This window comes from Callithrix jacchus, chromosome 11 (assembly GCF_049354715.1).
Source record: "Callithrix jacchus isolate 240 chromosome 11, calJac240_pri, whole genome shotgun sequence".
Taxonomy (NCBI): Eukaryota; Metazoa; Chordata; class Mammalia; order Primates; family Cebidae; genus Callithrix; species Callithrix jacchus.
Window position 1 is genome coordinate 56,336,056 of NC_133512.1, and position 26,032 is coordinate 56,362,087.

The 26,032-nt window shown below is 35.9% G+C and overlaps 1 protein-coding gene across 1 annotated transcript in view; it reads right to left on the bottom strand.

The window, feature by feature from the left end:
* VPS50 (VPS50 subunit of EARP/GARPII complex) overlaps positions 1 to 26,032 on the bottom strand; it is a 141,145-nt gene that overhangs the window by 53,681 nt on the left and 61,432 nt on the right. The window contains exons 13-15 of the mRNA XM_002751602.7: positions 17,980 to 18,112; positions 15,194 to 15,285; positions 175 to 269 (exon numbers count right to left, since the gene is read on the bottom strand). Of these exons, the coding sequence (XP_002751648.2) occupies positions 175 to 269; positions 15,194 to 15,285; positions 17,980 to 18,112 (320 nt within the window). The remainder of the gene's footprint in view (positions 1 to 174; positions 270 to 15,193; positions 15,286 to 17,979; positions 18,113 to 26,032) is intronic.

Consider the following 26,032-nt stretch of genomic DNA (forward strand, 5'->3'; position numbering starts at 1 on the left):
ACAGAAATATTTAACTATGCTAACATAAAAACATAGCAGCCATCAAATTATGAATGTATGATTATCTTCATTTCCATAAAGAAGTTACAGATGATAACTCACCAGTTCATTATTTCTTGATTATCATGGTTGAATGACTCACACTAAAGAATAAGACAAGATCTTAAACACTACCTGCTGATTATATCCAAAACAAAGATGAAATCATCATATTTGAATATAGACAAATCAGTTCCAAGCAAGTACGTTTTTACTTTTAGCTGAACATCCTGTAAGATAAAGAAAAAAAAACTCTAGCAGATCCAAAATACAGAAAATGAGGTATCAGAACCATTTTAATCTATAGTTCTAGATTAAAATGAGACAGAAATTATTCTTAATTTGACAAAGAGTATCTATTTAGGCCAACAGCCAAAATCCTTACAGGAGATATAACAGAGACAAACCCATTAATATCAGATACAAAATAGTAATGGTCACAGTCATCACTATAATTTAACAGTTATATAAATTTTTATCAAACATAAAAGACACAAACACACATACCCATAATATGTAAGATAAAAATTATATCTTCATACTGGATATGATAAAAATCATTATTCATGGTTTGATTGGTTAGAGCCCCCAAAATAATCAATTCAAAAGTAACTGAAAAATATATGGAATGACTGTATATATGTATAAGACAATGTATAAAAATTACATTTCATGTATACCTGCCATAGCACCTTAAAATCAAAAAGACATTACACTTTAAATAGAGATTAAAATATAATATTAGGAATAACCTTAATAAGAAATATCAAACCTATAAGAAAAAACTAGCAACTCTAATGAGATACAAAAATAAATTTGAAAAGAAATTGCAATAAATTGAGAGTCAGGGGACTTCATAAGTGACTAGTATAAAGATGTCAATTTTTTCAAATTAATATACAGTTTCCATTAAATTATAACCAAAATCACAACAAAAACTTTTCTAATTCTAAAATTCACCTGGTATAAGAGGCAATTACCACTTTTTTAAAAAGCTTTGAAAAGATGAAGTTATGCGTCATGTTGGAAAACTGGTACTACCTATATTAAAAACTATTTTTTAAAGCTAGCAATATAACAATAAAGAGAAATCAATAGACTAAAAAGAGTGTGTGCATACATATGAAAATAAATAAATAATCGCCTAATAAACCCCTCATAAAAACTGTTTTCTGAATATTCACTTTGTGTCAAGTATTATGCCAAGAACTTTACAAATTACATGTTATCTTTAATCTTACAACAGCCTGGATGAGCAGGCATTTATTATCCCCCTAGAAGAAACTTTGAGGGAAGACAGATCTGGAATCAAGGCTTAGTTTTGTTGTTCACTGAGCAGGTGAACTCCTAAGGAGTCAGGTAATTGTCTAAGTTCACAGGCTCAGTGAATAACAAAACTAAGCCTTGATTCCAGGTCTATCTTCTCTCAAAGTTTCTTGTTTTCACTGCGCCTTGCAACAAAGAGACATTATACACAAAGAGGAGGAGAAAGAATATGCAGTAAATGAAGAAAAGAAAAACCTGACTAGACTGGGTGGAGGGAAGGGGTGGAAATCCTCTCTTTACATTATATATCAAAAGAAATATAAAATGTATTAAATAAGCATTTTTGTATATTTTCAAAAGATTAAAAGTTAGATATTAGCAATTAATTCAACACAGCCAAAATATTTTCTAGGTCTCTTTTAAGTGTTCTAGGCAGTACTCTAGGTATTAGAGATAACAATCTAAAGTTTAGATGAGTATTTAAAATTACCAGATAAATATATAGAAGAGCTTTACCCGGGAAAGAATAAATATAGAAAAAAGAATTCACAAGAGGATAAAGATCAACAGTCTAACCTCGCAAAAATGTGAATCATCTGCATATTAAAAATAAGTGAAAATGAAAAAACAAATGATTACTAATTATCATAAGTCATTTAGAATCTATGAAAGAAATGAACAAAAAATAAGAGCAATTAATTCACAAAACAAACTACAATAATTAATCAATTTTTTTTTTGAGACGGAGTTTCGCTCTTGTTACCCAGGCTGGAGTGCAATGGCGCGATCTCGGCTCACCGCAACCTCCGCCTTCTGGGTTCAGGCAATTCTCCTGCCTCAGCCTCCTGAGTAGCTGGGATTACAGGTACGCGCCACCATGCCCAGCTAATTTTTTGTATCTTTAGTAGAGACGGGGTTTCACCATGTTGACCAGGATGGTCTTGATCTCTTGACCTCGTGATCCACCCGCCTCGGCCTCCCAAACTGCTGGGATTACAGGCTTGAGCCACCGCGCCCAGCCATAATTAATCAATTTTTAAGTGTTCAGCTTATCTAATTAAAATATAACGTGCCTCTCTCAAAAAAAAAAAAAGGAACACGCTTTTACACTGCAGGAGACACAACTAAAACACAATCTAAAAACATTTAAAATGAAGGGATGGTCAAAGAATTACCAGGCAGATATGAACAAAATAAATACAGGAATGCAAATAATAATATCAAGCAAATGACTTCATAGCAAAATGCCTTACGAAAAATTGAGTATTGTTTTAACTGATATAGGAAATTAAGTGGAGAAGAGAATGTGGTTTTTAGTATTTTCTAATCAATCAATATAGCGTCCAAATATAAAAAGCAAAAGCAGTTAGAAATGAAAGAAAACGTGACAAAACTACAATCCTTCTGCAAGATTAAAACTTCTCCTTCAGGAGAGTGCACAGATCAAGAAACAAAAACAAGTAAGGATATAGATTAGAATAATACAATTAACAAATGTTACTTATTATACATAATTCCATGTGTATTAACAAAGAGGAAATACCTGGTTATTTTTCAAATGCTCCAGGAAGAATTTAAAAAGTTGGTAGCATGCCCTTACCGTACTTATAATCGAACAGCAAAGTCCATTTAATCAAATCTATTTAAAAGCATCCAAATTAAGAATCCTAACCACAGAGTTAACATTGCTCCTCAGCAAACAGTACTGTTACTGATAATAAAATGATCATAAATTCTTCTTTCATTCTGAATGATGTCACTGGATTAAATACAGATTATGATGTCTCCGGTCAATAGTGTTTTGCTTCTGACCTAACCAAACTAAATATAAACTATCCAGAGTCAGAATGGATATTCTGTTGTTATTCTACCACCGTTAATTTCCTCACCATGATTATACTGTGTTGTGTGTTATTTGTCCCTATAGGGATCAAATCCCAGAAAGAGGTGAGTTTTGGGGAGCAACCCATCAAAGCCAGAAGGAAGGCATCTGAGGGTCAGGAAACTGGTTACATACAAGGTTGAGTGAATAGGTAAATATATTGAGGACAATAGAAACCATGCTTCTTGCTGATGGAGAAGGAAATTACAAATATGGAAAAGGTGGAATGAACCCTACAATAGTGGACTGAAATTGGATGTATATAAACATGAACTTACAGTTTAAATACACAGAGAGAAATAAAAATAAATATAGATGTAATGGGGTATGTACATATGTGTGCACATATTTCCTAGTCTATCCACTGAAAGTGCCTGAAACTCGTGACACCCCAATAGCAATGACAGCTAACTAAAGTCAGATCCTTGTTTCTACTGGTAAAAAAAACTAAGGCTCAGGCAAAAAGGTACTAAATGAGTCTGGAATAATTTCTGTTAGGAAGTAAGAAAATCCTCAAAGAATGAAGAAAAAATGTCAGCAAGATACAAAAGCTAGCTTGAAGAGTGTTCTAACTAATCAATTTGGGGCAATATGCCTATAAAATAAATTATAATAACAGACTATATAATGGATTACACATGTGTGTGTGCACGTGTCATGTATGTGTGTGCATATCCTCATATATGTTATATATTACTTCAACTTAATATAAATAAAGAGTTTCCTAGATTATGGTACCAACTAGTAAACGCTGAAGGAATAACTGTTAGAAAAATCATAATCTGACAATTATAAAAATAAAGAATAATCCAAGCAAGAAAAATAAATAAATGTTAAAACCAGTGAATGACAGTAGGATGCCAATAAATGTTAAGAAATGAGAATTTGAATTAGAAAATATGGTAACTTACTGGCAACCATCAGAGAAAAACAATAAATCAAGTAAGAAACATTGGCTAAACAGAAGCTAAAGCTAATGAGTGAAAGTTAGATAAGAAAGGGGATATTTATGGGAGTGCATCTTCCCCCAAATAATTTCTCTTCACAAAAAGCAAAACGATAACTTTACAGTGGAGGCATCTTACTTAAGTTAACATCACTAGTGATGAGACAAACTGGAAACAGGTACTACTGGATGGGCCTTACTTGTATGATATGTTTTTCAAAAATTTTTGACCTGAAACTAATTGTAAGAGCGCGCACACGTGCACGCACGCACACACACACACACACACACACACAAAATAACTCAAAGGAAGGGACATTCTGCCAAATAACTGTCCTGTAATCTCCAAAAATGTCAAGGTCATGAAAGTCAAAGAAGGGCTGAGAAAGCCTTCTAAACTAAATGTGGAAGGAGCATGACAACTAAATCTAACATGTGACCCCAGATTGGGTCCTTCTGCTATAAATGCTAAAGACATTTCTGAGACAAAGAAACACAGATAGGTCTCTCGGTGAAAGTTATATATGGGCATTCTTTAGAATGTTCTTACAATTTTTCTGTATGTTTCAAGCAAACAAAAAGATCTTATCTGCCCTTTTTGGTGCTTTCACTTCTTCATACAAATCCAGTCTTCCACATGTTACCAGTTCTTTCAACCTAAAAACATTAACATTTCAGGTCTGCTGGAGACAAACACTTTTCTCAACATTTGCTTATTTGAAAATGTCTAGTAGTATCATCATCATTTGGAAACTTAACAGAAAGCTCCAGCCCAGATCTACCAAGCCAGAAGCTCTGGGAGTCAGGACCAGCAATCTACATTTTATTAGTAACATGTCTACCAGGTGATTCTGATGCATGCTAAAGTTCACAAACCACTGCTTTAATATAGTTATTTTAAAGTCCTTGTCTAGTAGTTTCTACAACTAGACCATCTCTGGTCATGTTATAACTATTTCCTATCTTGACAATTGAACACATTTTCTTGATCTTCACATACCTTATATTTTTCAACTTATACCAAAACTCCATATAAACAAACAGTTAAGACAAATAAATGTTGACTCCCTGCTTCCCCACCTTAAAAAGAGTACTACCGGTAGTCTTCTGTCAGGCTGGTAGAGAAGGGAGCTGAGTCAATCTCATCTACAGCTGAAACAGAGCTGGGCTTTTTGCAGCTTTAGTTGGATTCAGTTCACCATTATCTTCAAATGTTTTGAGAGTGGATCAGACATTTCCTTACAGCAGGCTTTGATATCCAAGCAACGGAGACTCCAGAGATGTGTTTATGCCTTTTACAGCCTAGCCAGCAGCTTGACAAACTACAGGAGACATCTGATTTAGCTTTCTAGGTCACTGGGAGTACTCTTTGCTCTCCTGTCCCACTCTCAGCTTCCTGTGCTTTGGGAGATCTCTCTACCCTGTTGCCCTGTCTTCAACCTTCAGAGGGCCACTGCAGTCACTTGGTAAAGTTCCAGGATGTCTCAGAGGGATTTCTCTCCTACCCTGACCCAGCTTTCACCTTAGCACCTGTAAAGGACCCTGCACATCTCAGAGTGAATCCCTCCTGGCTCTGCCCTGTGTCCAGCCTTCAACAAACTATTCCCCAGCACTCTGTGCAGGACTATAGAAAAGACCTGACGTGTAGGTTCAGACTCACTTTATGCCTGGAGATCCTCAGGATTCTAATCCATCAATCCAGCCCTTACACATCCATTAAAAGCTTGTTAAATTCTTCAGCTGGCTTCTCCTTGCCTCCACCTATAGTGATTCTTTCTCCTCCCAACACTCTACCATAATAAAAGTGGCTGTGGAGGGGGTGCCAAGTGACCGTGAGAAAGCGACACGGGAATGCAGCTCCCAGCGAATGAGACGCAGAGGGCTAGAGGACTTCACGATTCCAAACGAGGTACCGGGTTCCTTTCGGTGGGACTGATAGAGCACTGAAAATAGCCCATAGAAGAAGCCACAGGGCGACAGCCACCCTGGGGGGCAAAACAAAAGGCGGGGAGCAAGGCGTCCCCACCCGAAATGTGCAGCCAGCTCGGAGGGTCCGGGGGGACTTCACCCCCTCAGTGATGTGATTCAGATCCTGTGCTTACCTCAACCCTCCTGCAACCCATGGTCCATGAGAGCCCTGCCAGACTGAGGGGCTCCATGGGTAGTCATGCAAATCTCAGCAGCGGCTCCCTCCAGGCGTGGTAAGTTGTCACAGGGACCTAAGCGGAAGTTTGGACTAACACCGGCGGGATGGGACGTCACACAGAGGAGGAAGAGTTGAAAGCAGGGAAACAGACCATAAGGCCTGGCAGGCCCCACCTCCACAAAACTCAAACTGAAGCCCTCGATAGAGAGCTTGGCAGCAAATACACCAGTTTGACCCCAATCAGGAAGATGGAGCTCTGGGAGAGAAGCCATTGGGAAGGCGGGGCCAATCTCACCGGCAAAAACTCCAGGAAGGACCACCCACCCAACAATCTGACCCAACCCGAGAGAGAGCCCAGCAACGCCCTCTACAGGCCAAAAAAAGATATAGCTCTGACCTCAACAGAAAAAATGTCCACTCAGAGACTGCTCCTAAAATCACCAACTTCAAAGATCAAAGGGAGATAAATCCATGAAGATTGGAAAAAACCAACGCAAAAAAGGATGAAACCATCAAAGAACAGAACGTCTCTTCTCCTCCCAGGGATCACAACTCCTCACCATCAAGGGAACAGAAAAGAGAATGAATTTGACAAATTGACAGAAGTAGGCTTCAGAAGGTGGATAATAACGAACTTCTCAGAGCTAAGAAACCATGTTCTAACCCAATGCAAAGAAACTAAGAACATTGAAAAAAGGTTAGACAAAATGCTAACTAGAATAACCAGCTGAGAGAAGAACATAAACAACTGGATGAAACTGAAAAACACAGCACGAGAACTTTGTGAGGCATACACAAGTTTCAGCAGCCGAATCAATCAAGCAGGAGAAAGGATATCAGAGATAGAAGATCAAATCAATGAAATAAAACAAGAAGGCAATATTAGAGAAAAAAGTGAAAAAAATGAACAAAGCTTCCAAGAACTATGGGATTATGTAAAAAGACCTAATCTATGCTTGATCAACATAACTGAATGTGATGGGGAGAATGAATCCAAGTTGGAAAACACTCTTCAAGATATTATCCAAGAGAACTTTCCCAATCTAACAAGGCAGGCCAACGTTCAAATCCAGGAAATAGAGAGAACACCACAAAGATATTCCTCAAGAACAGCAACCCCAAGGCACACAATTGTCAGATTCACCAGGGTTGAAATGAAGGAGAAAATCCTAAGGGCGGACAGAGAGAAAGGTTGAGTCACCCACAAAGGAAATACCATCAAACTCACAGAGGATCTCTTGGCAGAAATCCTACAAGCTAGAAGGCAGTGGGGGCCAATATTCAACATCCTTAAAGAAAAGAACTTTCAACCCAGAATTTCATACCCAGCCAAACTAAGCTTCATAAGTGAAGGAGAAATAAAATCCTTTAAGGACAAGCAATTGCTGAGAGATTTCATTGCTACAAGACCTACCTTAAAAGAGCTACTCAAGGAAATACTAAACAGGGAATGGAACAACCAGTACCAGCCACTACAAAAATGTACCAAATGGTAAAGAACAATGACACAATGAAAAACTATGTCAACTAACGGGCAAAACAACCAGCCAGTAACAAAATGGCAGGATCAACTTCAAACATAACAATATTAACGTTGAATGTAAATGGCCTAAACGCCCCAATGAAAAGACACAGACTGGCAAACTTGATAAAAAGTCAAGACCCATCAGTGTGCTGTATTCAGGAGACCCATCTCATTCAAAGACTCACACAGACTCAAAATAAAGGGATGGAAGAAGATTTACCAAGCAAATGGAGAGCAAAACAAAGCAGGGTTAGAAATCCTACTCTCTGATAAAACGGACTTTAAACCAACAAAGATCAAGAGACAAAGAAGGGCATTACATAATGGTAAAAGGATCAATGCAACCGGAAGAGCTAACTATCCTAAATATATATGCACCAAATGCAGGAGCACCCAGATATATAAAGCAAGTTCTTAACGACCTACAAAGAGACTTAGATTCCCACATAATAATAGTGGGAGACTTTAACACTCCACTGACAATATTAGACAGATCAACAAGACAGAAAGTCAACAAGGATATCCAGGAGTTGAACACAGATTTGGACTAAGCAGACCTAACAGCCCAAATCCACAGAATATACATTTTTCTCAGCATCACACTGCACTTACTCCAAAATTGGCCACACAGTTGGAAGTAAATCACTACTTAGCAAATGCAAAATAACGCAAATCATAACAAACAGTCTGTCAGACCACAGTGCAATCAAATTAGAACTCAGGATTAAGAAAAGCACTCAAAACCACACAATCACATGGAAACTGAACAACTTGCTCCTGAATGACGAATGGATAAACAATGAAATGAAGGCAGAAATAAAAATGTTCTTCAAAACCAAAGAGAATGAAGACACAACTTACCAGATCCTATGCGACACATTTAAAGCAGTGTCTACAGAGAAATTGATAGCAATAAATGCCCACATGAGAAACAAGGGAAGATCTAAAATTGACACCCTATCATTGAAATTGAAAGAGCTAGAAGAGCAAGATCAAAAAAAACTCAAAAGCAAGCAGAAGACAAGAAATAATTAAGATCAGAACAGAACTGAAGGAGATAGAGACATGAAAAACCCTTCAAAAAAATCAATAAACCCAGGAGGTTGTTTTTTGAAAAGATCAACAAAGTAGACTGCTAACTAGACTAATAAAAAAGAAAAAAGAGAAAAAATTGATCAGATGTGATAAAAAATGATAAAGGGGAGATTACCACCAATTCCTCGTAAATAGAAACTACCATCAGAGATTACAACAAACAACTATATGCACATAAACCAGTACATCTGGAAGAAGACTAACCCATGAAGAAGTTGAAACCCTGAATAGTCCAATAACAAGGTCTGAAGTTGAGGCAGCAATTAATGGCCTACCAACCAAAAGTAGTCCAGGTCCAGATGGGTTCACAGCTAAATTCTACCAGATATATAAAGAGGAGCTGGTACCATTCCTGTTGAAACTATTCCAAACAATAAAAAAAGAGGTAATGCTCCCTAACTCTTCTTATGAGACCAACATCATCCTGATACCAAAATCTGGCAGAGACACAACTAAAAAAGAAAACTACAGGCCAACATCCATGATGAACATTGATACAAAAATCTTCAATAAAATACTGGCAAACCAAATCCAATAGCACATCACAAAGCTTATCCATCATGATCAAATTGGCTTCATCCCAGGGATGCAAGGCTGGTTCAACATATGCAAACCCTAGAAGAAAACCTGGGTAACACCATTTAGGACATAGGCATATGCAAGGACTTCATGACTAAAACACCAAAAGCAATGCCAACAAAAGCCAATATAGACAAATGGGATCTAATTAAACTTAAGAGTTTCCGCACAGCGAAAGAAACAATCATCAAAGTAAACCAGCAACCAACAGAATGGGAAAAAATTTTTGCAATCTACCCATCAGACAAAGGGCTAATATCCAGAATCTACAAAGAACTAAAGCAGATTTACAATAAAAAAACAGACAAACCCATTCAAAGGTGTGTAAAGGATATGAACAGACACTTTTCAAAAGAAGACAAATATGTGGCCAACAAACATATGGAAAAAATGCTCATCATCACTGGTCATTAGAAAAATGCAAATCAAAACCACATTGAGATACCATCTCATGCCAGTTAGAATGGCAATAATTAAAAAATCTGGAGACAACAGATGCTGAAGAGGATGTGGAGAAAGAGGAACACTTTTACACTGTTGGTGGGAGTGTAAATTAGTTCAACCATTGTGGAAGACAGTGTGACGATTCCTCAAGGACCTAGAAATAGAAATTCCATCTGACCCAGCAATCCCATTACTGGGTATATACCCAAAGGATTATAAATCGTTCTATTATAAAGACACATGCATACATATGTTCATTGTGGCACTGTTTACAATAGCAAAGACCTGAAACCAACCCAAATGCCCATCAATGATAGGCTGGACAAAAGAAATATGGCACATCTACACCATGGAATACTATGCAGCCATAAAAAACGACGAGTTCGTGTCCTTTGTACGGGCATGGAAGAATCTGGAAACCATCATTCTCAGCAAATTGACACAAGAACAGAAAACCAAATACCACATGTTTTCACCCATAGGCAGGTGATGAACAATGAGAACACTTGGGCACAGGGAAGGGAACAACAGTCACAAGGCTAGGTGGGTGGGGGAGGGGAGGGGAGGGGAAGGACAGCGAAACAGGGCAGGGAGGATGGGGAGGGATAACACTGGGAGAAATGCCTGATGTAGGCATTGGGGCGGGGGCTCGGGGATGGAGACAGGAAATCACCATACCATATATGTGCCTATGCAACAATCCTGCAGGATGTACACATGGACCCCAGAGCCCAAATACAATTAAAAAAAAAGTGGCTGTGGGTCTCTTCTCTCCTAGGAAGGGATCAGCACTTCCCTGATTTAGTTCATTTGGGTTTCCTTGCCTCTTGATCTCTAATAATTTTTTTTATATATGTAAAAGCATCACTTTATAGGTATCTTGATTAGTCCTGAGGTTAGAGTAGGAGAGATGGTCTCTTGCAACTTTCTACATACTAACCAAATGTAGAAATTATTAAATCAATTCAAGTTTAGAGAATCAGCAATATAACAGTACAGGTTATACTGTTATAACCTGTAAACAGTCTGCTACAAAAATTTATAATTAGTATATACATATCAAAGCACTGACTCCTCTGTGGCATAGGAATAAATCTTGGAAGGAAAAAACTCCCTTTTGATTACAGGTAAATTTTCTGCCTTTATTCCAACTCTTACTTTTTGTATTGCTTTATATGAATCCATCCTTAGCCACCCATGCTTTGGAATTCAGGATTTCAGATGTTCAAAAGGTATACATATTACATATACATAACATCCCCACCGGGGTCTGGGTGATTTTGATTCCAAAATCAAACACAATATTCCTGCAATGTATGAATGCTCACCTTAATGGGGTAAGTAAAAACTATCAACAGCCTAATGATAATACTGGCTAGGTTCTGCTGCCAAATGAATTCAGTTCAGGTCAGCTTCTGCTGGCTAAATGTGTTACCAAAAGAACTTCTGTTTTTCAGGGCTTTTGCTTTCTTTACTGCAGTGAGCCTTGCAATTTCAATTTAATAACTATTCAGTGAGTTCCTAAAGTATGCAAAGTCTGTTCTAGACATAGTTGAGAATCGGGATTGGTAATACGAAAGGGACTGAAGAGTAAAAGAGGCTGAGGAGTGGTGGAAATTAAGATACGCTAAAACAAGTGTGTCCAATCTTTTGGCTTCTCTAGGCCACAATGGAAGAATTGCCTTGGGCCACATATAAAATATGCTAACACTAATAATTGCTGATGAGCTAAAAATAATAATAATAATAAATTTAAAAATCACAAGAACAATCTCACAGTGTTTTAAGAAAGTTTACAAATTTGTGTTGGACCACATTCAAAGCTGTCCTGGGCTGCATGTGGCCCATGGGTCATGGGTTGGACAAGCTTGCTCTAAAGCTCGAAACCTAAAACACAAGAACCTATACTTAAAAATATCATGACTTCCATTAAATTGGCCAAATGCTTAAATAAGAACAGCTTTACTAAACTTTATGTTTAATATATTTTCCTATACCAGGAATGCCATCAGGTTGCCAAACTGAATGGAAACTAACTCTATAAAGTGCCAAGTCAGTATTTCAAAGTACACTGAATTACTAGAAATGCTATCATAGGTTGTACAATTAAGGCCTATTGGGAGACTAAGTCAGAAACAAATCACATCTGACCCTGGCTGTATATTCAATAACTATAAGATTTTCCTTTCTTTTACACATAATACTCAGAAAAAAAGTCAGCCTAAATCCACAATTAATGATAAATTAAATATATATTTAATTTTAATGTTTAATATGGTTATGAGTTTGAGTCATATGACAAAATATATGTCAAAACCTTTTACAACCACCACATAAATTTTAAATACTAAAGTATGAAATCAAATAGCATATCCAATACATTATTAAAAATTAGAACACTAAATTATAAATATTAACTGATTCATGAAGAAATGTATGTTTCCAAAATACATTTTCCTATACAATTTTTTTCAAAACAAATCCTGTATATAAAGACACACACATACGTATATTTCTTGTGGCACTGTTTACAATAGCAAAGACCTGGAACCAACCCAAATGCCCATCAATGATAGACTGGACAAAGAAAATATGGCACATCTACACCATGGAATGCTATGCAGCCATAAAAAATGACAAGTTCATGTCCTTTGTAGAGACATGGATGAATCTAGAAACCATCTTTCTCAGCAAATTGACACAAGAACAGAAAACCAAACTCTGCATGTTTTCACTCATAGGTGGGTGATGAACAATGAGAACACTTGGGCACAGGGAAGGGAACAACACTCACAGGGCTAGGTGGAAAGGGGTGAGGGGAGGGGAGGGGAGTGACAGTGCAGGGGGAGGTGGGGAGGGATAACATTGGGAGAAATGCCTGATGTAGGTGACAGTGGAGGGGTGACTGGGATGGAGACAGCAAACCACCATGGCATGTATGTACCTAGGCAACAATCCTGCAGGATGCAGGAAGTACAAATGTACCCCAGAGCCCAAAGTATAATTAAAAAAAAAAAAAGTGGCAGTTTCCCCTGCATGTTCTTTCTCTCCTACTGCCATGAAAGAAAGCGTTTGCTTTTCCTTTGGCTTCTGCCATGATTGTCAATTTCCTGAGGCCTCCCCAGCCATGTGGAACTGCAAGTCAATTAAACCTCTTTCCTTTATAAATTTCCCAGTCTTAGGTAGTATCTTTATAGCAGTGTGAAAACAACTAATATAGTGAGACTGTGGAGAAATGGGAAAGCTTATATGTTGTTGGTGGGAATGTAAACTAGTTCAGCCACTATGGAAAGCTGTTTGGAGATTTCTCAAGAAAATTAAAATAGAACTACCATCTGACCCAGCAATCCCACTAGTACCATCTGACCCAGCAATCCCACTAGTGGGCATATATGCTAAGGAAAATAACTTATTCTGTCATAAAGACACATGCATCTGTATGTTCACTACAGCACTATGCACAATAGCAAGGACATGAAATCAACCTAAGTGCCCATCAACAGTGGATCAGATAAAGAACATGTAGTACATATATATCATAGAATACTGTGTAGCCATAAAAAAGAACAAAATTGTTCTTTCAGTACTTTGTAGGAACATGGATGGAGCTAGAGGCCATTATCCTAAGCGACCTGACCTAATGCAAGAACAGAAAACCAAGTACCACATGTTCTCACAAGTGGGAGCTCAACATTGAATACACATGACTGTAAAAATGGGAACAAGAGACACTAGGGATCACTAGATGCAGGAGGGAGGGAGGGAGGCATGGGCTGAAGAACCACATGTTGGGTACTATGCTTACTGCCTGGATGGCTGAAGCCTCAGTGTCAAGCAGTTTACTCATGCAACAAACCTTCACAAATACCTTTTATCTATAATAAAAGTTGAAATGTCAAAAAAAAAAAAAAAAGATGGTCAAGCTGGGCATGGTGGCTCATGCCTATAATCCCAGCACTTTGGGTGGCCAAGGCAGAAATGTCACTTGAGCCCAGGAGTTCAAGACCAGTCTGGGCAACACAGCAAGACCCCATTTCCACAAATAATAATTGAAGAAAATTAGGCATGGTGGTGCACATCTGTGGTCCCAGCTACTCGGGGCTGAGGCAGAAGAATCACCTGAGCCCAAGAGGTCAAGACTGCATTGAGCCATGACTCTGCCACCACACTCCAGCCTGGGTGACAAAGAGAGACCCTGTTTGAAAAAATAAATAAAGAGAAATAAAGAAAAAAAGATGGTCAAAATAAAGATCAGCTTCATTAGAAAAATCAAAAACACATTTTAAAAGACCATAACATGGCCAAAGCGTATACAGTCTTCCAAGGTTCAAAGAAGTTCAAAAGAGTGTTATTTTCAAAGGAATTACACTATGATCCAAGAAGTAACAAATTACAACAACTGAAAAACTTAATAAGATACTGCTATGGTCTGAATGTTTGTGTGTACCCAGAGTTCCTATACTGAAATTCTAACCTCCAAGGTGATAATATATTAGGAGGTGGGGCCTTTGTGAGGTGATTAAGTCATTAGGGTAGAGCCCTCATGAATGGTATTAGTGCCCCCTATAGAGGGGACCCCAGAGAGCTCCCTCACCCCATCTACTATGTGAGGACTGAGCAAGACAGTGTCTATGAACAAGGAAGCAGGCCCTCCCAACAATGCTGGAACCCTGATCTCTGACTTCCAGCCTCTAAAATTCTAAGAAATAAACTTCTGTTGTTTATAAACTATCCAGTTTGGGATATTTTGTTATAGGAGCCCAATGTTGACTAAAACCAGATATATTCAGGCAATAAGCATCTAAGATTCCCTCAAGGCACAAAGATCATTGACTGAGAAAAAAAAGTTCTCATTCTAAACTATATTCTGACCTAAGTATGCCACCTACTTAGTTACTCCTTTTTTAAAATTAACAGAATAAAAAATTCAGAAAACACAAATAAATAAAATAAAAATAAACAAAACATCTCACTAAAAAAGCATACATTTCTTTAGGATAGACCTCTAAAACAAAAGATATACTCAAGGCATATATGAATATTTCCAATGGAGATTTTCAATTAAAAGACTTTTTTTTACTGCTACTTACAGTTCAAATACAGTCACCAAATACATTACAGAAATTAAATAATAGCCTAATTCCAAACAGAAATATATGATTAAATCTGCAAAGAATACACAGATAAAAAATTTAAAACTGAATTTCTAAAACAACTTTGACATGACATTTCTATTGCTTATGTGAAAAAAATAATTAAAAAAAACCAAACCTGCCATATTCGTGTAAGTCCATGTTCTAATTTCTTTTTTATGTAGCCACGATCAAAATTAGTTTCTTCAGTACCTATCATGTTACTCCCTTCTGAAAATAAAAGACAACATATATTTTTAGATTTAATCCAATGTGTGTGTGTTTTCCAAATAATTTTTATTTGGCCTCTCATATATTGTAAGTCTACCTAAGATACATGAAATATGTTCAATATTTATACAATTAAACAATGGCAAAAATAGGTATCAGAATTAAACCCATTTGGTAAGATAACATAAACTTAGACCAGGAAATGCTAAATATACCTAAGACTACTCAGATCACATGTGACTGAGGCTGAGAGACTCCACCTGAGTCAGTGTGGTCCCAGAGACCAGGTTCTCAATGAGCATACTGCCTACTGCAAGACCATGTAAAAGGCCGTGAGAAGGGCATTACAGGACCAGTTAATCGAATTATCAATTAATATGCATACTAAGAGGACAGTCTACATGAACAGCTCAGGCAGTGAAGTGACAGTGCACACATTTTATATTTTTCATGATGAATAATAGTTTTATCCACTCCAGATAAACAATTTAACAATGTTTAGTTTAATAGGCAAGATCAATTATCTTCCTCCAAACAACTCTCCCACTAAAGACAACTGAAAAATACAGACACACATGTATATTAAAAAGATGAAGCTTTGGGTGAATAACCTGTGCAGAACACCTAAGTGAGTATGTTACCATCTTGTCTCAGGTTGGGAAGGTGTCCACTGATAACTAGTAAAAAACCCTTGGAAATACTAGCCCTCAGATACATAGATACATGACTACTTTGCCTCTGAGTACTCCTAGAACATAAGACTTATTATTATATGAATGGTATGGACCCAGCAGCCTAAGGCAATGTACCTGAACTATAGCTTTAGAGTTTTACCTTAGAACATTAATGTACTAGGTTACCAAACAGTATCAAATATTATCACTAAAGAGATATAGCTGATAAAATCTAGAGTCCTCTTCAGTTTTATGAAGTTCCATGAAGAGTAATGTTCAGTTTACTAATTTCTACAATTTTATTCCTGAATATGAAAGGATTAATTTCAGGTGAACAAATAACTTTTTACAGTCCTAGATACTATCAGCTCACTGCTTCAGCACTTGAATATCCATAAAATATACAGATTAGGGTCAAGAAATTTTAGCAAAGATGATTGAGTAATAAGGATCAAATTGAGTTTTAAGTTTGACTCAGTACTCCAGTGAATGTAAACTATTGGCCTAAAGCAAAAAGCAAGCTTTACCATAATGAATATGTAGATAACTGTCACCTAAATTCTTATATCTAAATTATGTGTTAATTCTATTCCAAACTTTTCCTTTAGTCTCTCCTTAATGCACTTGAAAAACAAATATGGCTTAACAGTTTCCAGGTATTGCACTGTTATTATATTATCTCTTGATCGATTTCCTTTCATGATATTCACCACCAGCAGTGTAAGTTCTTTACATGCTCTCCAAGCTTTACAATGACCCTGCAGGGTAGATGTGTTACTTCTCTAAAGGTTTTGTTTTGCTCTGCTTTGTGACTGACCATTTTTAGGAGCAAACTGAAATGTGGAAAAACTAAGCAGGGTCTTCAAGTTCTCACCTTTGGTAAATGAAAGTGAAAACTTGAAGCCAGGCCTCTCAGACTGTAGAGTCCATGGTCCAGGGGTATTACAGGGGTAAGAGTATAAGTTTGGGGTAAAAATAATCTGAACTGGAGTCCTGGCTGTGTGTCCACCCTTCTCTGCCTTCTCCTCTTCTCTTCCTTCCTTTACTCTCCCCAACAATACTTCTAAATAGATAAAAATCCATTCATGAAATTTTTCTCTTATTTTGTTTTCTAATTTTATGAGCTTCTTATAAGCCAAGAAAAAGATTAAACTTATGCTTCCTAAACCACCAAAATGTTTAATCAAACAGTGAGATTTGGGTGTGCTGTCCACTCACCCAACAACAGAAACCAAGCACCTCAGAAACTGGAAGTTACTAAAGTAACTTGATTAAATAGCAACAATAAATTGCATGTAATACAAAAAAATGTGCAATATAATTTATTTTGTCTGTATTAAAACGCTGATGAAATCACTTACTATTTTTATAAGTATTCTGAATATTCAATCTCAGCTACTGTTCAAGGATAATCATTTAAGTATATAACTATACAAATGAAGCAATTTAAACAGAATGACTAATAAATTATTTTTTCAAAGACTTGTTCTTTATTGTTTAGCGGACTGTACCATAGTCATTTAAAGTTACATTTTCCATTTAAAGATGAATATTTTAAAACATAATTTTTAAAATGAAATTCTAATCATTTTCAGGAAGGAAATTATCAATATAATTATTAATTCTTAGAACCTATCTTTATTACTGTAACTTGAAAACTGACCACAAAGATTAATAGTGACCATCTAGCATTAATTTCACAGTAAATTTAGACAGACTAACGTCTTATCTGGTTTGCAACTAATAATATTAACAACAAAAATTTATAAATTCAGTCCTAAAGCCATCACTTCTGGAAACTGATACTACGTGCCGCTTAAGAAGTCCTTTGGCCCAGTTATTCTCTAAAGGTAACAGAACATTTGAATAGCTGAATCACTTTCTTTGCTGAACATTTAGCCTATGGTCATTTTAATCCTTGAAATCCAAAGGCATTCCTGCCCCTTTCCTTTCTTCTTACTCCAGCAATGTGGGATATTTATAGTTCCATTTTTTAAATAAAATAAAAATATTTTCCTACCTGAAGCGGAAGCCGTATCCTCATTGCCATGCTTTTCATGCCATTCCATAGTCCTGTAATAGCTGAGCATAACTTCCCACAGTGCTTTGCACAGGTCTGCAAGGCATGGAATATAGCTGTCTGGTGTAACATGCTAAAGAAAATGAAAAGAGACAACTTTCAAATTATTATATTAGTTACAACAAAATGTTATTAATCAAATATATTCAAAAATGAGAGATAACTAAGAAAATTTCTTCAACTGACATATGTAAAGAGAAAATTCAATGGTGAGAAAAAAAATTTTAAGTAATTCCCATCTCAATTTGGCTTTCTCCTACACCTTAAGAACATCAGCCCATATGCTGTGAATTCAACTGTAGTCACGGAACCATAAAGGAATTACTGAATTAGCAATTGGTCTCATAAGTAGCAGTGCAAACATCCCCAAATACATTTTCTGAAAGACATGATCCTAAACATGCAAATACAGCTTTACCTGGCCTGGACCTCGGTCACAACTTGCAAAAAGGAGGTTGGATTTACAATTCTATCATTTCATTTGTGTAAATTAAGTAAACATCTTTGACAATTTCTAAGTTTTTTAATCTCTGCATTCTCCTCTTTCTTTCCCTTGGAATAGATATTCTATATCGGACAATAATGTTTTAAAGTAACTTCTAACATAAACAAGGCTATGGAACAATATATGATCTCAAATCTTCTCCCTAATGGAAATGCATGAATTTTGTTTCCCTTTGTAAAAACAATTTGCCATTGTGCTTTTTTGTTCTATTTAATTTTGCAGACTTCCCATTTGTCATAATGCAGCAATTACTCTATCATCTGGGATTTTCTAGCATTTCTTTAGTTCGTGATCAATCAACCACAACTTATTTATGCTGATAAAGTAATGAAGGGCGAAGACTGGTGTAAGTAGACTCCTCAAGATAAACAGCCAGTAGAAATAAGCTATAGCAAGTATTGCCATGGTGTGATTGATGATCATGATGTCACAGTTAGTAGCAGTCCTTGCTCCTTCAAAAGGCTTTTTCTTCCCATAATAATCTCTCCCTCTAAACTCATTCACCAAAACATTTATTTGGCAATTAATAAAAATACTAACTTACATGTAAGTATATCAAATCTTTGAAACTAAACTAGGAATTACTAAAATAAAGAAGTTAAGCTCTGGAGTCAGACTGTGGGGTTTATGCCAAGAATGCTAGAATGGCTTAATCTTACAAAATCCATTAATATAATTTGCTATATTAATAGGCCTAAGGAGAAAAATCAAATTATTATCTCAATAGATGCTGATTTTTTAAAAATTTTTTTCTCAAAGTGGGCTTTAAGAAACTTCAAAACCCACTCCCAACAAAAACATACGAGGAAATAAGAAGGAAAAGGTATTTACTTAACCTGAGAAAACTCTAGGGCATAACCACTGTAGTCACAAACAAAACAATGATGCCCACTATCTCAGCTACGTGTAACTGTTTACACTGCTATTTATGAGAACACTTGTTAATTCAATGATTTCTTTATGGTTCTATGACTACAATTTGATGTACAGCATATGGGCTACTATTTAACAATGATTCAGAAGTAGAAGCCAGCCAACACAATTAGATTACAGAAAACAGAAGCAAAAGAATTGGAAAAGAAGAAATAAAACTATATCTGCTAATGACATAAAAATATACCTGGAAATTCCTAGAAAACCAATAATAAAATGAATTCAAACAATAAAAGAATTCAGCAAGGTAGCAAGTTATAAAATGTACATGCCAAAACCAATAGCATTTGTATACAAATATCCATTTAGAAGATATACTGAATGAGAAACCCTCAATTTATAATAAAAACAAAAGAGAGAATTTTTAGGAATTTAACAAGAAATGATAGAAAACTATGAAGAAAACCATGAAACACTCCCAAAAGACATAAAAATAGATTTGAACAAATGGAAAGAAATCCCTTATTCTTGGTTAGGATATCTCAACATGTTAAGATGTCAATGTTCCTTAATTTATAAATTTACTGAGATACCAATGAAAAAAGTCCAGAAAAAGATCTGGCCTCATATAAAAATCTGGTATATGATAGAGATGGCATCTCACATCACTTAGATGAAGATAGTCTTTTCTTCACAAATAGTATTGGGAAAACTGTATAGTTAGCTGGAAAAATATAAAATTAGACGTATTCCGCAAGACCAAACTCCAAATAAATAAGAGATTTAAATGTCAAAAAAAAACTATACCAGAAGAAAACATAAGTCAATTTCTAACATATAGAAAAAGACTTCCTAATTACAACACAAAATTTACAAGTAATAAAAGTAAAATTTGATATTACTATATAAAAATAAAAACACAATTTGTATAACAAAAAAACACCATATGTAAAGTCAAAAGACACACGACAACACAATAAAGACCTGATATCCCACATTTATATAGAATTCTTAAAAGTTTGGGGGAAAAAAAGACTAAAAATCCTATCCAAAAAAAAAAATGAGAAAAAATGCACATTGAATACATTTCATAAACAGAGATATAAAAATGGCCCTTCAACCACAGCAAAGCATGTTCAACTTTACTTATAATAGGACAAATATAAATAAAAATTACAGTAAGATGCAAATTCTCACCAATCTCAATCTTAAAGTTGACCACTGACAAATATTCTCTCCTTAATCAAACTCCAGTCAGGTTCCTCTGAGCTATCTTCTTAACCATGGCCTAAAAATAACTTGAACGAAACACCTAACAGTTTCTTATGCCTCAAGCCACACCCCTAGGATGATTTCAGCCCCGCCTTAAAGTGCCTGCCTGAAAAAACTGAAGGCTGTCAAAAAAACCTAGGTAGTGTTTGTTCCAACATCTGAAGATAAGGCCCCTGTCCTTCAGTCTCTGTGAGAGGGTAGAAGCCTAACTGCCATAAACATCAATTAGCGAACACAAATGGGTTTACAGGGACCAACTTCCTTCTCACTTTTTCTAAATGTTAACTTTTCTGATTCCACTAACCCCCCGCTCAACCCTCCACGTCACCCCACTTCCCTCATTCTCTCTTTAAAAACTGCCCAGTCATCTTTGTATAAATCAAAGTTGAGTCAGTTCACACTGGACTCTTTTCCCTATTACAATAGTATCTTACTGATTAAAACCTGTCCTCAACACTTTAACTAGTATCCAGCTTTATCTTTGACATAATATATGCTCTGCTGGAAAGGCTGTGATTAAACAGGCACTCTCATACTTTGCTAATGCAAAATAGTGCAATCCCAAGGAGGGGAATTTGTCACGATCTAACAAAACCTACATGTGTATTTTCTCTTAAACCCAGCAATTCTGCTTCTAGAAATTTAAACTGAAGGTATACCTCAAATAATGTGAAAATACATATGCACAACATTATTTATTAAAGGATTATTTGTAATTGAAAAACACTGAAATATATTTAAATGTCCAAACATAGGAGATTCATAGAACTTTATTCATGCATACAAAAGAGAACTTTGCAGCTGTGAAAAACAATTTTGAGTAATTTCTCACATTTACTTTTATAATAGCTACCCTTACAATGAGCCAGTCTTAATGTTTTTCTTTGGTGATATGGTTTGGCTGTGTCTGTCCTCATCCAAATCTCACCTCGAATTGTAATAATCCCCATGTGTCAAGAGCGGGGCCAGGTAGAGATAATTGAATCACGGGAGTGGTTTTTCCCCCATACTGTTCTTGTGAGAGTAAGTAAGTCTCATGAGATCTGATGTTCTTATAAGTGGAGTTCCCTGACCAAGCCCTCTTGCCCACCACCATGTAAGATGGGACTTTGCTCCTCATTTGCCTACTGGCATGCTTGTAAAGCCTCCCCAGACATGTGGAACTGTGAGTCAATTAAACCTCTTTCCTTTATAAATGACCCAGTCTTGGGTATGACTTTAATAGCAGTGTCAGAACAGACTAATACACTTGGTTTCTTTTTAACACATAATTACACCTGACCTAACTATTATACCATACATATATGATGAAAGCCAATACCAATACACAGGATCAGGAAAAGGCTAAAAGCATTTTCCAAGGACAAAGCAAAGCAAAAATCCCAAAAAGTTCTGGGCTGTAACTCAGCAACCATAAACCCAAATAAGGTACTCCTCTACATGTCAATTTTTCTAATTTTTATTGGCCCAACTTTGCATAAATTAATATATTATGCAAATAAATTTAATCTAAGTATATCTCAACATTCCTTCTGGTAGATAAGAGAAAGGCAGTGTTAGTCATATTTTTTTCCCAAAGAAAAATTATGACTGTACAAATAATTGTGTTATAGTCCGCTAATTAATTTCCATTATACTTCTCACAGTTTAACAAACCAGAAAATTAAAACTTAGACCTACTATTTTCTATTCTCCAGCCAACAACTGTCCAGCTACACTATTTGCCTATTTATTTGAAAAAAAGGAGGTCCTTCGTTATGTTCTCTCTTGAGGGTTTGCTGAAATTTAACAGGTTTGGATAAGAATAATACAAACAGAGATGTTAATGTGAATCATTTTTTCAAAAAAAGTTAAAGTTACATAGTGAAATTATAGCAAGGCTTTCTTCTCATTGAACTGATTCAAGTGTAAATAATCCAGAGATCTAGCTAAACCACTGCATATACCTAAACGTCTCCCAAAGGAACTCAAATTGTATTATCTTCAAATATATTCACATGTACAAACGTAAGACTATGATATATGCAGCACTAGCAAACAGATGATTCTTGCCTAAGTTTATATTCTAAAATAGAAACAAATGTAAACATTTTATTAAATACATAACAACAAATAGTTTAAGAAGAAAAGGTGAGTTGGAATTGACTTTTTAAAAAACAATGTGTTTGATAAATTTAAGCCCAGCTATGTTAATCTCTGAAGGTTATACTGGCAATAAGTTAACAGTCATTTCATTTTAAAATTGGGCCCCTTTCCATTATGCCATGCAACCAACTGGTGTCAATTCTCACAGTGACAAATGCCTCTCCTGCGTTTAACATCATATAACTAAAATCATTTGCGACTAATATTTTCTAATTACTTGATAAAAATCACCTCCAAATTTCAGTCAGAGAATGTTATTCCAAAGACATGAATGAATCATAACGAAAGAGATTCAAAGAAGCCAGAGAATAATCAAATAATTACACAGGTAATCAAAAAATAAAAGGCTGGCTAACAAGAGGAACCTGAGTGTTCCACTCTAACATCAGTTCTTCACATCTGCAGAGCACAATGGAAAGAGACCTAAATAAAGAATTGAAATCCCTGGATTCCAGCTGGCATTAGTTCCACAGGTTACCAGTCACATGCCTTAGACAATAAACCACTCTGGTTCTCAGTTTCACCTTTCATAAACATGTTAGAGGTATCCGATCTTCCTGTTTCATCAGTGATTGAAGTCATTCATTTATTACTAAATACCTAATATTGAAATTCAGTTCAGGTTAAGGGGAGACTCATTTGGCATCATACTAGAAATATCATAGCAGAGAAGAACCATATTGTAATTCCAGATCTATGTTCACATCACATATGGAAAATAGCAATGAAAGTCTTGATTGAATCAATTTAGAGAATATTCACAAAGATACCCCCAAGAGCGAAATAACATTATCTTGAAATTTTTTAAGAATAGATAAGAAATCGAAATCACCAAATATTTCTCTGTGTTCTAAAGCTATTTTCCAATGCTACTCTTCAACTGAAAAGCCAGTAGCATCAATTTATTTAGCAAAGGTTGTGGAGTGAGGGGAAAAGATAAAATAGGCATATAATCTTTGGGAAATATCCCAAAAAACACACACAAAAAGGAAATTTTAAGCATCCTGATTTTTAAAAAATCCATAAACTCTATAACAGAGACAACATACATATCTAATAAATTTGGCGATCAAAAAGGGTAAAAAATAACCTACAAGGAAGGATTTGGAGAAGATGAACAAATCTAGATGTTCTGTGCAAGAAGCTCACAACATTTCCACTATGCTTCACAATTTAAACACCAGAATTCACTCCTTAATCCAATCTTGATTAACACTTTCACAAAATCTGCAAATCTGATTTCCCATCTCTTATCACTGTCAGTTCAGAGTAACACTTGGCACCTTTCATTTCTACTATTAACCATCTCAACCATCCTACCTGGTTAAAATAAAAATGATGGAATTAGCTAAATAAATAAAACCAGCAACATCTCAGTCTTGATTATAAAATGTAAGTTTAGGCCATTTTCAAAAAACAGTGTAAATCCAGAAATGAATATAAAAAGCAGCCTTTATAAGTTTGAAGCACACAATGAAAGAATGTCATCTTATGAAAGTTATTTAAATGCAAAGTAAAGCAGTAAATGCGGGGGGCGGGGGGGGGGGAGGAGGGAGCTGCTAGTTGGTCTTTTGCTTCTTATTCTATAATTTACTTTAATACCCATAAGAAATCTCTATCACCAAATCCCTACAAAAATTTCAAAGTAATGCTTTTTATTTCAGAACATCAACATGAAAAATCTTGTGGATGGTCATAATTAATTATTTTGTTCTTGTTCCACATTTTGATTTAGCACTCTAATCACATCCTAACAAACATAAAGGGAACAGATGTTTTGGCATCCTCACAGAGATCCAAAACTCCCAGTGCCTCCACCACCCAAAACACACACAGTGATAGATGGATTTCAAAAAACAACAAAGGGTTATCAATATCTTTAGATGAATGCTGTTGGCACTACAAGCTCATATCATCAGAAGCTGCTGGGGACAATCCTGCTGAGTGGCTTCTGAAAACATGCTGCTGGTCAAAACAGCACTAGGCCCACGGAGTTGAAATCATCTCTGGGAGTAACTCTGGACCTACAGAAGTGTTTGGGCCAGCACTTACAAGATGTCTCCAATATCTAAGTACTTCCGTGAGGGCCTAGCTGTATGAAATATGATTATCTTAAGATTCTAACCACTGGAAACCAGAGAGGTAGTATTGCATAATGAAAAGAGCACTGAACTAGATGAAACATGTTTGGGCTTGGAGCCCAACTTTGTGACTTACTTGATCATGACTCCTGCATAGCAATTCATGTATCTAAATTCCAAGAGGTAAAGCATATCTCCTAGAGTCCCTCTGAAGCTTTAAAAACAATGAGTCTCCATAAACGAAAATATGCATATGCTTTTAAGAAAACTGGATTCATTCATGGTTTAAAAAACAAATATAAATAGGTAGAAAAACATTCACTCTCAACTACCAGACATTTTATCATTAATGCTAAATATGTACATAGACATAAGACATGAAGTAAGTATGATATTAATAATCCCAACTTGGAATTAAGTAACTAGCACTAGTTAAATTGTGAAATAAAAAGTTCTTCTTTAGTTTGCAGGTTATTGTAATTGCTGTTAAATGGCTTTAATCAAATAGATAGTTCACTATTACAAAACAAGCAAAGCATGTATAATCAGAACATATAATTATCTTCAAAGTTTCAAGTGACAAGATGCTACTAATAACCTCCATGCTGTCTGAGATCACAAAAAAAAGGAAGTATTTAAATATAAAAACACTAGCAAATAAAGAATCAGGTTTTTGGCAGGTTTCAAAAATGGTTTCCTCTCGGGCAAAGTGGCCCAAAAATGGCTTCCTACTAGTAAGTTTATTATTTTCTTTCTGCTGGCAGCTGTGTGCCACCATATAAAGATAGGTTGGCTCTTTTTTTTTTTTTTTAATCTCCAATCCAATCCCCCTCCTGAAAAATATCACCCAGCAATCTAAATTACATTGATAATGTTAAGGGTTCTTAGATATGAAAATATAGAGGCCTTGCCAGACCTGGACCAGTTTCAAGGAACAGAACACCCCTCCACTTCCATTCTAACACTGGTTACCCAGATAAATGGTTACCCAAAGCATGTGCTCCATAGGCACTCATTATTCCCTGGATGCATTAGAAACAACCAAACCACGATACTGAAAAATCTGCTTAAACCAAGCCAGACAATCTACTGTTCCTTTCACTTGCCCTGTGCTTTC